The sequence below is a fragment of the Biomphalaria glabrata genome, chromosome 7, assembly GCF_947242115.1.
Source record: "Biomphalaria glabrata chromosome 7, xgBioGlab47.1, whole genome shotgun sequence".
Classification (NCBI taxonomy): Eukaryota; Metazoa; Mollusca; class Gastropoda; family Planorbidae; genus Biomphalaria; species Biomphalaria glabrata.
This window is the reverse complement of record NC_074717.1, coordinates 14,607,168-14,622,611: the sequence shown is the minus strand read 5'-3', so window position 1 is coordinate 14,622,611 and position 15,444 is coordinate 14,607,168. Positions and strand designations below refer to the sequence as shown.

Here is a 15,444-nt window from a genome sequence, read left to right as displayed (position 1 = left end):
TCATACTCTCCACAAACTCAAAACATATTAGATATATTTTTTTTACAAAAATTGCATATTAAATAATTGTAACTTTTTTTACTAGTAAAATTAGATAAAATTTACAATTAGTCACTTTCTTAACTATGTCTTGCTATTAGATATCCGTATATTTGTTGATAAGTGCTAAAAAGTGGATTTTAGTGAAGCTTTCCAATAAAAGTGTAGGTGCCTCCATAACAAATCTGCCTCGAGACCTCTATTTACTTGATCCGGACATGAAGACAAGGAACTAAGATTAAAGATACACGTGGTCAGTACGTCACGGACCACTATCTGGTCTCATTTGTCAAGAAATCTATTGCCAATGCTAACCATAGACTTTATTTGGTTTACTTATGACCGTTGGAAGTGATAGATTTGTTATGTTAACAATTACAATTAATAATTTAGGTCATTACTATATTTTAATTAATGTAACAACTAAAACCAGTGATACATTTGGGTGCATCCATTGTCTTTCGAGAAAGAAGGAGACATTTGAACTTGAGTCAAGAGATCTCAATGAATTGGTCCATAGATTTTACTATAACATCTTTAAAAACAAAATTTTAACTATTGTAATCATTGTTCACTCTTCAGTCTATTCGGATACAATTCTACCCTGTTTCTAGAGACGCTAGCTATACTGGAATCAATTAAAATGATGTCGTGAAAAAACAACAACAATCACGTGATCTAGTGCCCTTAAACTTGACTTACTTCAAAAACATGGAAGAGACGAGAAACACAATGTCGTAGAGACCCAAAGTAAACAACAGGATGATGGCGCTCTTAGCACCCCCTGTCTTAGGCAGCAGAATTAGGCAGAAAGTGTTGCCTACCAGTCCCAGCAGGCTTATCAATGCGGAACTAATGCCGTAAAAGTTCCTGACTCCACAGAAGAGATTTATTTCTTCGCCCGTCAGATTGAGGCTGTCTTTGTCGAAACCAGCGGTGGTCGGGTCGTACTCCCCGCAGGTGTAAGGCCCACTAGTAAATAGTTCCGTCATCATGAGTGGCCAAAAATAGCTTCGCCCAACGGTTTCTAGAGGATCGACTATCCATGAAGAAATCACTCTGGTATTTGTTTTCTATTGACTAGTAATAAAAATGTAAATTGTTCCGTAGTTTACAACACGTAACAAAATCGTGAATTCTGATTTTCTAGCTGTCAGTTCAAATTCCAGAGACAGACCTAAGAATCACGACCCAAACATTTCACTGCATTCTGTGTGGTTTACACAAAAGTGTACACTAAACAAAAGTCTGGCTTAAACAAAAAAGAAATACTTCCATCAAGAAATTAGGTTCCATATTCAAATGTGTACTATGATGTCTGACAGAAACAATGTTTTAACTCATGACGTAAGGTTGAGATCCTACAGACAAAGTGATATTAATTTAAACTTCATTAATTTAGCTTTCAAGAGTTCATTTGTCAACCGGAAGAGAAAATCTTCAACCATGAAAAGTGTTTTTGTTGTTTGTTTGTTTTTTCCAGACGTCATGGACTCAGAGTTGAATGCTTGGCTCAAGCAGGCACTAAATGTTGAACATCATAATGCTTGGTTTGTGTCAGCACTGGGCAACACTTGAAGACTTTACATAGTCTGATCAGTCTCCGTGATTAGGATACAGTTTGAAATGTCTTCTATTGTTAGCCTGGTTTGATTTGTAGTAGTCAATCTTTTGTATTTCTTGTAGACATCAAGCTGAAACGAGAAATCGAGAAATAATATTCATACAAAATTATTTAACAACTTTAAAAATAAATAGGAAATTAAAAATAACAACTCTTGATAAATAAACAATTTTTTTTAACTGATTAGTGATAACCTAAGTTTGATTTTTATCTAGGCATTGGTTACTAGCATCTGTCGCTAAATAGACTGTCATGAAAAGTACCATGTCATATGTGGAATGGAGAGGCAATTTCTAGCGTACGCTGCATATGCTCACTTAAAATGAACAAATTAATGGCTAAAATCTTTTTATCGAAGATGAATTACCAATCAATCTAAGCACATCTTTTTATCAGTGATGAATTACCAATCAATATAAGTACATTTTTTTATCAGTGATAAATCTATATTAGACGATTCTTTAGTGTTTGTATTTGTAGATACAACTATTGTTTAGGCTCTTTTCTCAGCATGCTAGTAAAACGGTTGTTAGTTTATCACAACGGACTAACAGGCACTCGGATCGGATTCCCAGCTAACTGAGCTAATGGGCAACTCACTAGGGCATGACTAATGATCACGTGACAGGATGTCAGACCACTCATGCAAGGCTTTTAACACAGTCGCCGAACGAAAGTACCCCCTATAATCTGATTGGCCGAAACATTGACAAGACAAGATGTTGCAGACACCTGAGCCTTGGCGAGCCTAATGGAAGAGATCCTCTCCTAGGACAAGACCCGGTTGATTGCTGACACCGTGTAGAGCTCAGAGCTCAGGATTCAATTTGAAAGGTTACAGTTCGAACGTTGCGTAATTGAATGAGTCTAACGCCCTGTACCACCGTGGTTATCTGTCAAGTTTGCTGTAACGCTGTATTAAGTTATTGAATGTCTAGCAGAAACTGTTGGAATTGAACTACAAGATTTGAACTCAAATGTTTCACTATCTCTGTATAATTTAATTTATACTAAAGAAAAGCTCTCTTAAATAATCTCATTATATATTTTGTAATAGACACTTTTTTGGTTTGGTGCTACAGATTTAGTTTGGTTTAATTACACTTATCTATATATATAATTCTCTTCTTCCCTCAACAGTTTGGACGAGAAGAAGTAAAGGAAAGAGCACTCTCTTATTTCTGCGAATAGTCCACGAGTTAACAAGAGTAGTATTCACACAACGGATGACTGACTGCGCGCTTGACTGTCATTTAAATTTATCAAACCCTGCCCGCTCCCATTCCCCTTTGTCCTGCGGGAGGTTTGGACTAGGAACTAATCTAAGTAATCTACTATGTATATATAGGTAAATAGCAGGGCCGGACTTAACCATTGTGGGGCCCTATGCGAAACGGATTTCGCTGGGCCAAGTTTGGGTAGGGAAGCGGATAATAAGTGAAATTTAAGAGTTTGTATTAGGAAATAAATTCGTCTATGCATTTTTATTCATTCTTTACTACGTACCTACAGAATTACTTTACGAGCCTTGCGTGTAGCAAAGTCATACAGTATATCATAATAATTCTGTTTCCTACATAGATCACGCTCAATAGCAAGAATTACCAAATGTTTCAATCTATCTTTGAGAATTGTTGACCTCAAGTAATTCTTCATTAGTTTGAGGCGCGAGAAGCTTCTTTCACCAATTTACACAATTACGGCTGCTGCATAATGCCGCGCGTAAGATTGGCGTTTTTCATATTGAATGACACCCCAAAATGACAATTTTTGTGGATATATTTCCGTATATTTTAAGGACTTTATATTTTGCAATTTCGGGATATTTCCAGAAGCTCCTGGTAAATCGACAGGAGGGCGCAGGAAATATGTTTTAATTTATAAAATGATTCTAATTTAATAATTTATACACTTTGAATTAGCGCCGGTTCTATGAAAGTGCGGATCCTTTGAAAGTCGGGCCCCACTGCGGTCGCATAGGTTGCAGTGGCCTAAGACCGGCTATGCAAAATAGTGGCGTATGCTACGCCGCCGGTCGACTATTTTATTTTGAATCAGATTAGAATTAGGTTTACAAACCGTTTTGTTCTAGTGAATATTTCTGTGCTGCACTTGCTCCTAGAGCCCACTAAAATGCGATACTTTTTGAAAATGTGTAATTTAATGTTAATCCAAGTCCAATTCTCATACGATGACAAGAATGAAAATACATTCTCAAGATTACAACTTTTTTTAAAAATAAAATGTTTTGACGTTCAGAATTTGTGAAATTTTCCATTTTTTTTTTAAATCAAAATATGTTAAAGATTTCTAAAGCCTATTTAATCCACCATACAAATGAATGCCAATGACCCAAAGTGGTTTCCAAGAAATTCAAAGAATGAATCATTTAAAGTTATCTTCTTCTAAAGGTTAATTGTCTTTGATACTGCAGTTCCATTGTCTATTAGCCAAGAGGATAAAGACGCACCGGGGTGTGAAATGGCAATATTTATAAGGGGCAGTGAATCACAAGGAGCCGCTCGCTGATGTCTGACCCCAATGTTCATTTAAAGATGTCGAAATAACAGTGACAGATGGAAGACATTCATGTCCATTGACTTACTTTGCATACAAAAAACATTTGGTGAAAAGAACATGATACAATCTTTGTGGTTTAAAAATGAGATGGGCTTGTTTCTTAGAGTGAAGTTATTTTGCGTATCCCTCTCCTTCTGGGTCTCTTAGAAGCCAATTAGTTTTTGGAGACATATTTTTTAAAAGACGATCTTACTTTAAGATAAAGGTCAAGGTCATTGACCTTCCTTGTCTACTTCACCATCTTGGTGTCAAACGGAAAATTCCTAGGGAAATATAAACTTCCGGTTTTTAGAAAAAACTTTATTTCCAGTAGAAGTCTCAGGAAAACTGATTAGTTTCTATTTCATACATCTGAAAGTTCAAGGCCATTATCACTTGGTCATCGATTGACTGTTTTCTTATCCTATCTAGAAACTCTATAACTGTCAGACTTTACCGACACACTATTTAGAAACTCTATGACTGGCAGAATTATGCGACACACTATTTAGAAACTCTACGACTGGCATTCTTATCCGACACACTATTTAGTAGCTATATGACTGACAGACTTATCCAACACACTATTACATAGCATCACTATAATGTTTCTACTTTAAACAAGTTTTGTTAATGTAATTTCTGACCTACTTTAAAATGTTCAATTCTCCCATTAGGAGCTGATACTCTTCAGATCCACATTTATTTTTGTGAATTAGTCAAACTATTATGAAATATTTAACAAGGAAAAAAAATCCTTTAAAACAGAGCAAAGTTTATCTAATGGGAAGAACTCTGCCTTACAAACTATGTTTATCAATAATGTAGAAGTTAATTGTCTTACTCAACATTAAACAAAATAATTAATTACCAATAATTAATTGACTAAGAATTATTGACTTAGTGGTTAATTTTGTTTAATTGGTTCATGTATTGCTAGGTACAGTAAATAACTGTTTTAACTATGAACTTGATCCGAGAATGCGTGAGGGAGAAATAGCGTGAACTATTATTTAGAGAGTTGAAACAATAACAATATATCTGTGAATAGTGAAGGATTTATTTCCCTTGTTGGTATCAAACAAAATATTACAATTATTTAATTGACTAATTGGTTTTTTTTTTTAATTGATACATGTCTTGTCTACGCCAATGAATAATTGTTGAAGTTTTAACATGATCAGAGAATGAGTGTGGGAGAAGTAACGTATACATCTTTTTTACCTAACAGACAGTTAGACAGACAAACAGTTAGACAGACAAACAGTTAGACAGACAAACAAAACAAGTTAATCTAAGCTTTGTAAAAATTGTTTGTCTGAATTTGTGGAAGCGTTTTTCCTAGCACCAGAAAAATGTCCTACGAAATGATTTCAGATTTAGCGAGTAGGTTCACTGGTGGTTCACTTCAGCTGCGAACACATTAGCAAGGAGTTTCCTATATGGGGCTCTTACTAAGTTTACTGCAGACAGTGCTCTTTAACAAGGAATTTGTATGAGGTGGCAAATCTCTCTTTGATCCAACGTCTCAGACAAAGGTTTCTCTTTGAAAGTGTTCAGTGACAAGTCTAATGAATCAGAAGGAGGTGAAACCTATGAGCAAGCCAGGAACCACATCCAAAGTACGTTCTTGTTTTCAGTGACAAGTAAAAGTTAGGGATGGAGGTAGAAACCAAGACTACAACATTAATTGGTTACTTTACAATCCACCTTTGTACACTTCTCTTTCGGTATATGTGTACATAACAAGTCAATCATGTCAGCACACACACAATAAGTTAATCATGTCAACACACACACAACAAGTCAATCAATCGTCTGCTCGAGGAAATAATAATGTCAAGGACGCTATATTGAATTTTAAAATTGCCAAAAAGTCTCAAAATGAAGAGTTTTAAAATTTTGATTCTCCGGCGCTAAAATGTTACACACAACTCATGATGTAACTTTTTTAAAACCTTCACTTCTCAACACTCTCTCTATTCTGTACACTGGAGACAGCAAAAAGCTGGCCAGGTTATTCACCATGCATGAGAATCTCCAATAGAATCAGATTTGAAGTTCAACGTTTACCACAAGACATATTCAAAAGTTTAAAAAATTAAATATCAAGCGAGTAATCTTTGACTCCACTGATGAGGGCTCAGTCAGGAGAGTACATGGATTTTTTAAATACAAATTTTCAATAGCAGGAAAATCCAGTGTAGATACCTCAGAATATGCACTTTGTTGGCTTTCAATACCAGAAATAGTGCTTGGCGGCGAAATGAAGGGTCAGAATGTAATAAAGATTATGTGCACACACACATACATACAAAAAAAAATCCTGGCTACGCTCATGCCCTTTATGTATTTATATATTTAAACAAGGTTACAAAGATAGTTTGTGTGAAAACACAAACTCAAAATCGGCCCCCGAAGTGGTCCACCTAGATTCTTCACCAGGATTCGAACACATGACTTCCTGTTCCAAGTGCTTTACCCCTCAGCCACAGCATCTCCATATATTCATTTAGCGTACACTTATATTTTTTAAAATAATAATGATTAACCTTATCTATACATTCAAAATTAATAACATGTTACATGTAATAAAGAGAAACTAAAAAGATTTATTCTTCTTACAAAATTAGATAAATTGGCAACACGAAAAAAAAATTTCTTGACCTACTTTAGCAATTTAGGTAGTGAGCTAGCTACAGAGTACAGATGTATACAAATGACTTGACAAGCAAGACTTTCCCCTCGCAAATAAAAATTAATATCTCCATTGTCATTTGTGAAACAAACTAGACATAGATCTAGCTAGATCTAGACCTAGTTTTAGATCTAAATCTAGATTCAAGATCTAAGTCTAGAACTAGATCTAAGTCTAGATCTAGAAATAGATCTAAGTTTAACTCTAGAGTTAGATCCAAGTCTATATCTAGATCTAACTCTAGATTTCTGAAATCTAAACGGGACGGACGGACAGAAAGGCCACACAAAACTAATAGAGACTTTTCCCCTTTATTCATATTTTACGATATCTAAAGTCTTTCTTGCAAAATGACTGAAAACATTTTGTCCGCGCTATTTTGTCGGGGTACCTTGATGTAATGATCAACAAACTGAGTAATCTAAATGTCAGCCCTTACGTACAAGCATGGGTTCTAAACGTCCAACACCAAATCGTCAACCGTCAACTCGAGCACTATGTACTGGTGCTCCACACAGTTGTGTACTGTCTCCAGTACTGTACACTCTTTACACCAATAACATATGAAGTATCTATAATTCAGTAAAACTCATTAAATTCACTTATGATACTGCCATAGTCGGTCTTATTTCAGAAGACGAAATTTAGTATCAAAGATCGATAGAAGACTTTACATACTGTTACAGTGACAACTTTCTAGAACTGAATGTCACAAAAACTAAAAGAACTAATACATTTCAGAAGGATCAAACATGTGATACATGGACTGCAATAAACAGATAAACAAAATACAGATACAAGTGTAACATGGACTGCAGGTAAACAATATACTGATACAAGTGTAACATGGACTGCAGGTAAACAAAATACAGATACAAGTGCAACATGGACTGCAGATAAACAAAATACAGATACAAGTGTAACATGGACTGCAGGTAAACAAAATACAGATACAAGTGTAACATGGACTGCAGGAAAACAATATACTGATACAAGTGTAACATGGACTGCAGATAAACAATATACTGATACAAGTGTAACATGGACTGCAGATAAACAAAATACAGATACAAGTGTAACATGGACTGCAGGTAAACAATATACTGATACAAGTGTAACATGGACTGCAGATAAACAATATACTGATACAAGTGTAACATGGACTGCAGATAAACAAAATACAGATACAAGTGTAACATGGACTGCAGATAAACAATATACTGATACAAGTGTAACATGGACTGCAGATAAACAAAATACAGATACAAGTGTAACATGGACTGCAGGTAAACAAAATACAGATACAAGTGTAACATGGACTGCAGATAAACAAAATACTGATCTAATTGAACTCATACAAATATCTGGGTGTCGTTGTTGATAACAAGCTTTCGTGAGAAGACCACATTGAAACTCTCAAAGCGGCTTTGTTTTTCCTATACAAACTACATAAGAAGACCTTGGATAATTTTTACTGTGCGACTGAGTTTTTGAGTTTGAGGTTTTGAGTTTAGGCACATCGGCACAATACTGAGCGACAATGCACAATCTGCTGACACATGGAATACATTGTAGGCAAGGCAACGTTTCATCTAGACTGGTGTGCGCTTAAACTAACTTATAAAAAGAGTATAAAAAAAAACCACACACAACATCATCATATTTCAATGCCATTTTTTTAACAAAAAAGTCTCAGCTAATCGGAAAAATCTTGAAAGACAACAGCCACCCGCATAACCACGTCATGTGGTCGTGAAGTGGGCGACTTGTGTCAATCAAGACAAGAAACGAGCGGTGTAACAACTGTTCGTAGCTCACTCGGTCAGACTTGATCAACGCTACTCTAGGAAACGAGCAAAGGATCAAGACGTCTGTGTGTAGTCGAGAGTGTAGGCCTGAACACTGACCTGCAACGTCACAACCTGTAGGCAGCTTAAACCAATAGCTTTTTGCCATGTCACAGGATGTGTCAAAGAGCTATTGGTTTACATTGTTCCGGTGTTGAGGCCTACTGTCCCGATTGGTTTACATTGTTCCGGTGTTGAGGCCTACTGTTCCGATTGGTTTACATTGTTCCGGTGTTGAGGCCTACTGTCCCGATTGGTTTACACTGTTCCGGTGTTGAGGCATACTGTCCCGATTGGTTTACACTGTTCCGGTGTTGAGGCCTACTGTCCCGATTGGTTTACACTGTTCCGGTGTTGAGGCCTACTGTCTCGATTGGTTTACATTGTTCCGGTGTTGAGGCCTACTGTCCCGATTGGTTTACACTGTTCCGGTGTTGAGGCCTACTGTTCCGATTGGTTTACACTGTTCCGGTGTTGAGGCCTACTGTCCCGATTGGTTTACACTGTTCCGGTGTTGAGGCCTACTGTTCCGATTGGTTTACACTGTTCCGGTGTTGAGGCCTACTGTCCCGATTGGTTTACACTGTTCCGGTGTTGAGGCCTACTGTTCCGATTGGTTTACACTGTTCCGGTGTTGAGGCCTACTGTCCCGATTGGTTTACACTGTTTCGGTGTTGAGGCCTACTGTTCCGATTGGTTTGTAATGTTGTCACTCAATGAGCTCTTTATGCTCTGCCTGTTCTATTTCTGCGAATGTTTCTGTTTTTATTTGTGAAGAGAGTTCTTATAATCACAATGAATGTCCATAAGGATCAATAAAGCAGTCTTAGTCTTAGACTAGTCAGCTGAAGGTGGTCAAACACAAGATTATGTTCTGATATTTTTTCTATGATTAAATGCATGAGTTTATTGTAAGAAATAATTGTATCACTAATGTGTTTAGAGTTTGATAACATTTTTAAACAAGTGAAAACTTTGTAAGGGGTTAAAGGTATTGATCTGGATTCGATTGCGAAATACAAAACGGCAAAAAATTTAAAGCATTACATGAATGTTACGCAGTACAAAAGCAATAAAAACTATTTTCACCCCACCGAATGTTTCCTTGTAAGACTACGTCTAGTAGAGGTGGAGATATTCAATTTTGTAAGGTCCAAATTTATTTCACAGTTGTTCGTGCAGCGGCGTGCCTTCTGTGTACACGAATTTATGTTAGTCCCCAGAAAAGTCATAAATAATCTGTATTTTTTAAGCGGTCCCTGTATGATAATAAGACGCTATTAAATGTGTGTCGCCTGTCTGTCAAGTTTAGATCGAAAAAAATATCAAGAAAATTTCTCCTTTGACCAAGAAAATTTAATATAAGAAATCACATTATCAATAATATATTGTTCCGGTTGTTTTCAAGTGAACACCTACGCCAATTGATTCTTTTGAATTGTATAACTTTTGACAATCCAAACAAATCCATGAATGTATTTTCCATGTCCATGGGCGGATAAGTTTAACAGAAACTCTCTTTATAATCTTGTTTTATTCAATAATATTTGGTGATGTCTTGAAATTATTGTTGGATTTCCTATTATTTTAATGAGGATCTAGCTAGTCATTCTAAAAATAGATCAGTGATCGCGAGACAGCTGATAGCACTCGGCCGAGCAGGATGTCATTTTACCCTGTGCCGACTCCCCCCCCCCCCCGCCACTCCACTCTTTCAGTTCTGAGTAGCTACGAGTTTCCCCCCTCCCCCCCCCCCCAGACTAACGTAATAAAAACCTGTCATTTTATAGGAAGGCTGCCCCCGCTGTTCAGACGTAGGAAGAAATGTAAATTCAATATATCTATGACCGTTGGTCAGCAAGGAAAACGCTATCACGTCTAGATTGGTCAGCGCACTAATCAGACAACTTTGGGGTGAGTGGCAAGGGCAGAGAATTTTGTTTGGTCAACATCTGTCGGGGCAGAGTTTTATCCCTTGGATATAAGTATAGCTAAAGATTTTTTTTATATATATGAAAATGTCGGGCCTGCCTCAAAAGAGTTTTATATATCTTATATATCTTATATATCTTATATATCTTATATATCTTATATATCTTATGTCGTAAAAAAGTCGTACCTCGATTCTCGTTACAAATCTATTTCATACCCAACATTGAAACTTACCAGCGCCACATTTTACATACATTCGAAAGACGCAAATCTTCCAAATGCATTAAGAAATGATAATCGATATTTAGGAAACATAAAGGGCATCTTGCAGAAATTCAGATAAATAACCAAACCGTAGAATATGTGCAACAGTATAAATATCTAGGTACAACAATCAACAACAAACTGAAATAAAGTGAGCATTGTCAAAACCTTTACACAAAAATTCACCGTCTTTTCTATCTTAGAAAGATAAGGAAGTTTAACATCGACAAAAAAAAAAAATTAAACTTTTTTATACAGCAACCATCAGCAGTCTAATTGACTTTGCCATCACCTGCTAGTATGGTAATAGTTCACTTGCACAAAGACTTAGACTAAATAGACAAATTTAAAAAAGCATCGTATATCACTCGAACACAGCTACCATCTCTTGAAAAGCTTTTCCATGAAAGATGTCTTTCCGAAACACTCACGATTCTTAAAGATAACCTGCACCCATTAAACCACTGTTACATCAGATCTGAACGAAGTGGTCGTCTCCTTTCCATTAGGACTAAAACAGAAAGATTTAAAAACTCCTTCATCCCACTGTCAGTCAGAGTGTTACAAGATCATCTGTCGTCATCGAGAAGTTTATAGAAGTCTAATTCATAAAGCACTGGTTGTGAGTGTGTGTGTGTTTCGTGCGTGAGTGTTGTTCGTATTTGCATCTATATTGTTAGTGTTACAGTAGTTACGCTGAGGTTGTCAATTGTTGTCAAACTGAATTTCCATTTCATTGGATCAATAAAAATTATCTTATCTTATCTTATCTTATAAACATGGCATAAACATGTCAAACTAAATGAATAATACATATTTTTTAAAAGACCTTTTTACAATAAGTATTACAAAAGAATGTAATAAACATTAAAAATAAACAGCAAGGCAATAGAAATAATTCCCAGTGCGGAGCTCAGACATAGGTCAGTGTCGGTCACTTTGTGGAAACACGTCATTAATTAGTAGCCACTCTTTATAGTTTAGTGAGTTTCTTAATTGACTTCTTCTCGTTAATGCCCTGGACACGTTTTCCAGTTTGAAACGTCCATCGAGAGGAAGTGCTTAGGCCAATAGTTGTACAAGTACCATAGGGAACCGAGTTCAAGGTATAGGATATAATAAAGCCTCATCATCAGTCACTTTCCGTAAACAACGCATCAATGGGGCTTCTTACAAAATGACTGAATTCTTCACAGTTGTGGTGGTATATAGAAAGAAATGGAGATAGTTTCCCCTATGGGTGCTCGTCCTTCGGCCTTCTTCTCTCAAGTCCCGAGTGCTGGTAGATTTATTCCTCGTTGTCCTATCTATCACTGCATTGTTTTATTATTACAAAGTTTTTATCAAGTCACTCTGTTTGTACACATTATTTCTACAACACTCAATCTAGGATCAAACGGACATTTTGCAAGAATACAAAAATCAACAATACCAAAAACAACTTTGTAAATCATGTCAACAATCACATCAAAAAGCAAACCCACTGTGGCGGTAAATACTTCAAGCTAGAAACATTGTCTCGTAAAGGCTGTACCAGTTGTTATAACGAAGCTCTATACTCCTGTCTGTCAATGTGTTGTTGTCAAGACCTATTAGCGTGGGCTTGCAAGACAAGACACGTGACAAAGTTTACTGCCTCATGGTAATATGTTAAACCTAAGCGTGCGCAGGACTTTTGTGAAGGATTCATCAGACCCCTCTAAGTGGGGGGAGGCGGTCCTATTTTTTATGGAGAAATCACAGTTTGTGAACAAAATTTGTTGAATATCGATATAACTAAGTATTGATATGTGAACCTAGTTGTATATTATGTCCCACCACACTCTAATCTCAAATTTCATCATTAGTAAATATAAATGAAAAAGGGTTGTACTAGGTAGGAGGGGCGATACATGCAATCGCCTTCCGCCCATCAACAAACCAATACTTTTTCTTTTTGTATTATAGTTAAGTATAAGAGTATGAGATTAATTCTAAACCCAAATAATCTTTTTCTAGTCGCCTTTTTCCAACCTTTACTCAATCTGATATTTTTCTAGTTAAATAAATTTGGGACTATAACTCACACTTTATACTTGGAACTTGGTGATTGTCGTTTGCATTTTTTTTTCCTAAAAATGCAAAAAAATTAGAGTAGAATCTAATTAGTCCACTTAATTTCTCTTTCCACTTCCGAAATATTTTGTTTAGAGCTTTGAATTATAGTTCTGTAACAAAACAAAGTTACAAACATGCCTTTTGTACAAAATGTATCACTTATAAATGAGCATTTTAAAAAATATTATTTATCGAATAATTTTTTTTTTTTGGCGGCGATCCTCAAAAGCCTTAATCTAAATATGTGGGGTATCTTATCTTTTCAAGGAACAAATCGGTTGTTTTTTCAATTTATTAAGGGCCTAAAAATTCATATTAGAATATTTTTCAAGTAAAACATTATTCGAAAGGTCCTTTTATAATAGTATGAATAATGGGCTTTAGCTCAGGAGAATGCGTTTCTGCAGTGAAGAATGCAAGAAAATGCTTTTGACGTCAGGGCTTCGCCCCGAACCCCAATGATAAATAATGAGATGTAGATGTCAGGAGAATGCGTCTCTGCAGTAAAAAATGCAAGAAAACGCTTTTGGCGTCGCCCCGAACCCCACTGGGAAAGCTTACAGCGCTCCCCCAGACACCCAAGCTTGCAAGGGAAAGGCCTCAACATGCCTGCTTTTTGTTGTTGTTTATTTGCCGAAGGTTGAGAAACACTGCTTTTTTTATTCTCATTAACAATTCTCATATATATATATATATATATATATATATATATATATATATATATATATATCATGGGCGTAGCCGGGGGGGGGGGGATTGGGGGGTTGAACCCCCGCCCCCCAGAAATGAAATCCCCCCCCCAAGGGGGGGGGGTGTCGGAATTTAGTGACTGATTTTTTGCTTTTGCTTTTGTTTATTTTAGGTGAGATTTTAATACTAAACCATCACTTGCCCCAGCACAACCAAGGGGGTTTTGAGTTTAAACCCCTACCAGGGGGTTTTGAGTTTAAAACCCCCTACCAGGGGGGTGGGGTTCGAGTTTAAAACCCCCTACCAGGGGGGGGTTGAGTTTATAACCCCCTACTAGGGTTTTTTGCAGTTAAATCCCCCTCTTCTATAAAACAAAAAAAAATGCAAACGACAATCCCCAAAGTTCCAAGAGCACAGTTAAGGAAGATTTTGATTTTAAAACCCCCTCCAAAATTTACGATAAACCCTCTCTTCAATATAAAAAAAAGGCAAATAACACATTCAAAATTCTATGAGCGTGGCCAAAGGGGTTTTGAGTTTACCACCCCCCCTTTCAGTAGGGTTTGAAACTAAAAAATACCTCTTCAATATAAAAAAAAAGCAAATTACGGACTCAAAATGTTATGAGCGTAGCTAAATGGGTTTTGACTCAGTTTTGAGTTTCAACTTCCCTTCAGCGGGGTTTAAAGGTAAAAAATACCTCTTTATTAAAGCAAATTATACACTCAAAATGTTATGAATGTAGTCAAAAAGGTTTTGAGTTTAAACTCCCCTCCAGTGGAGTTTGAAGCTAAAAAATACCTCTTCAATATAAAAAAAAAGCAAATTACTCACTCTAAAATCTATGAGCGTAGCCAAAGGGGTTTTAAGTTTAAACCCCCCGCCAGCGGGGTTTGAAGCTAAAAAAAATACATCTTCAGTGTAAGAAAAAAAGCAAATTACGCACTCAAAATGCTATTAGCGTTGTCTAAAGGGGTTTTGAGTTAAACCCCCCGCCAGCGGCGTTTAAAGCTAAAAATTACATCTTCAGTGTAAGAAAAAAAGCAAATTATAGACTCAAAATGCTATGAGCGTTGCCAAAAGGGGTTTTGAGTTTAAACCCCTCTCAATAAAAAAAAAAGCAAATTACACACTAAAATTATTTGAGCGTAGCCAATCCAATTGGGGGTTTTGAGTTTGTACCCCTCTCCTACAGATGGCTTTTTTTTAAAGTTTAAAACCCCTCCAGATGGTTTTGAGTTTAAAATCCCCCTACAGAGCGTTTTGAGGTGGAAAAGCTCTATCTTCAATATTATTCTAAAGCAAACTACAGTTACTAAATTATATTACCGTAGCTAAATGGGGTTTTAAATTGAAGAAAAAAAAAAAAAAAAAACTCCAGAGAATTTTTAGTTTAAAACCCCAAACAGATGATTTTGACGATAAAACTTTCCTTTTCGATATAAATCTAAAGCAAACTTCATTCACTTAATTCCAAGAGCGTATTCAATAGAGGTTACACATTTCTACCAGTGGCGGGGCTCCATTAATAAAGTGCATTAAATAGTCATCTGCCGAAATTGAAAAACACTTAATGTTGCTCAACAAAGATGGCTAAGACAGATTTTAGGAGTCAGTTATAGAGATCGGGTCTAAATCAAGAAAATCCTATGCCGAACTTGGAGTCGACCACTTAGTAAGATTGTGACAGAGCG

General features: G+C 36.3%; 1 protein-coding gene across 1 annotated transcript in view; it reads right to left on the bottom strand.

Annotated features, from left to right (window-relative positions):
- The window catches only part of LOC106052990 (FMRFamide receptor-like), a 120,479-nt gene that overhangs the window by 59,030 nt on the left and 46,005 nt on the right, over nucleotides 1-15,444 (bottom strand). Inside the window, exon 2 of the mRNA XM_056035526.1 lies at nucleotides 742-1,733. Within this exon, the coding sequence (XP_055891501.1) occupies nucleotides 742-1,034 (293 nt within the window). The 5' untranslated portion in view covers nucleotides 1,035-1,733. The remainder of the gene's footprint in view (nucleotides 1-741; nucleotides 1,734-15,444) is intronic.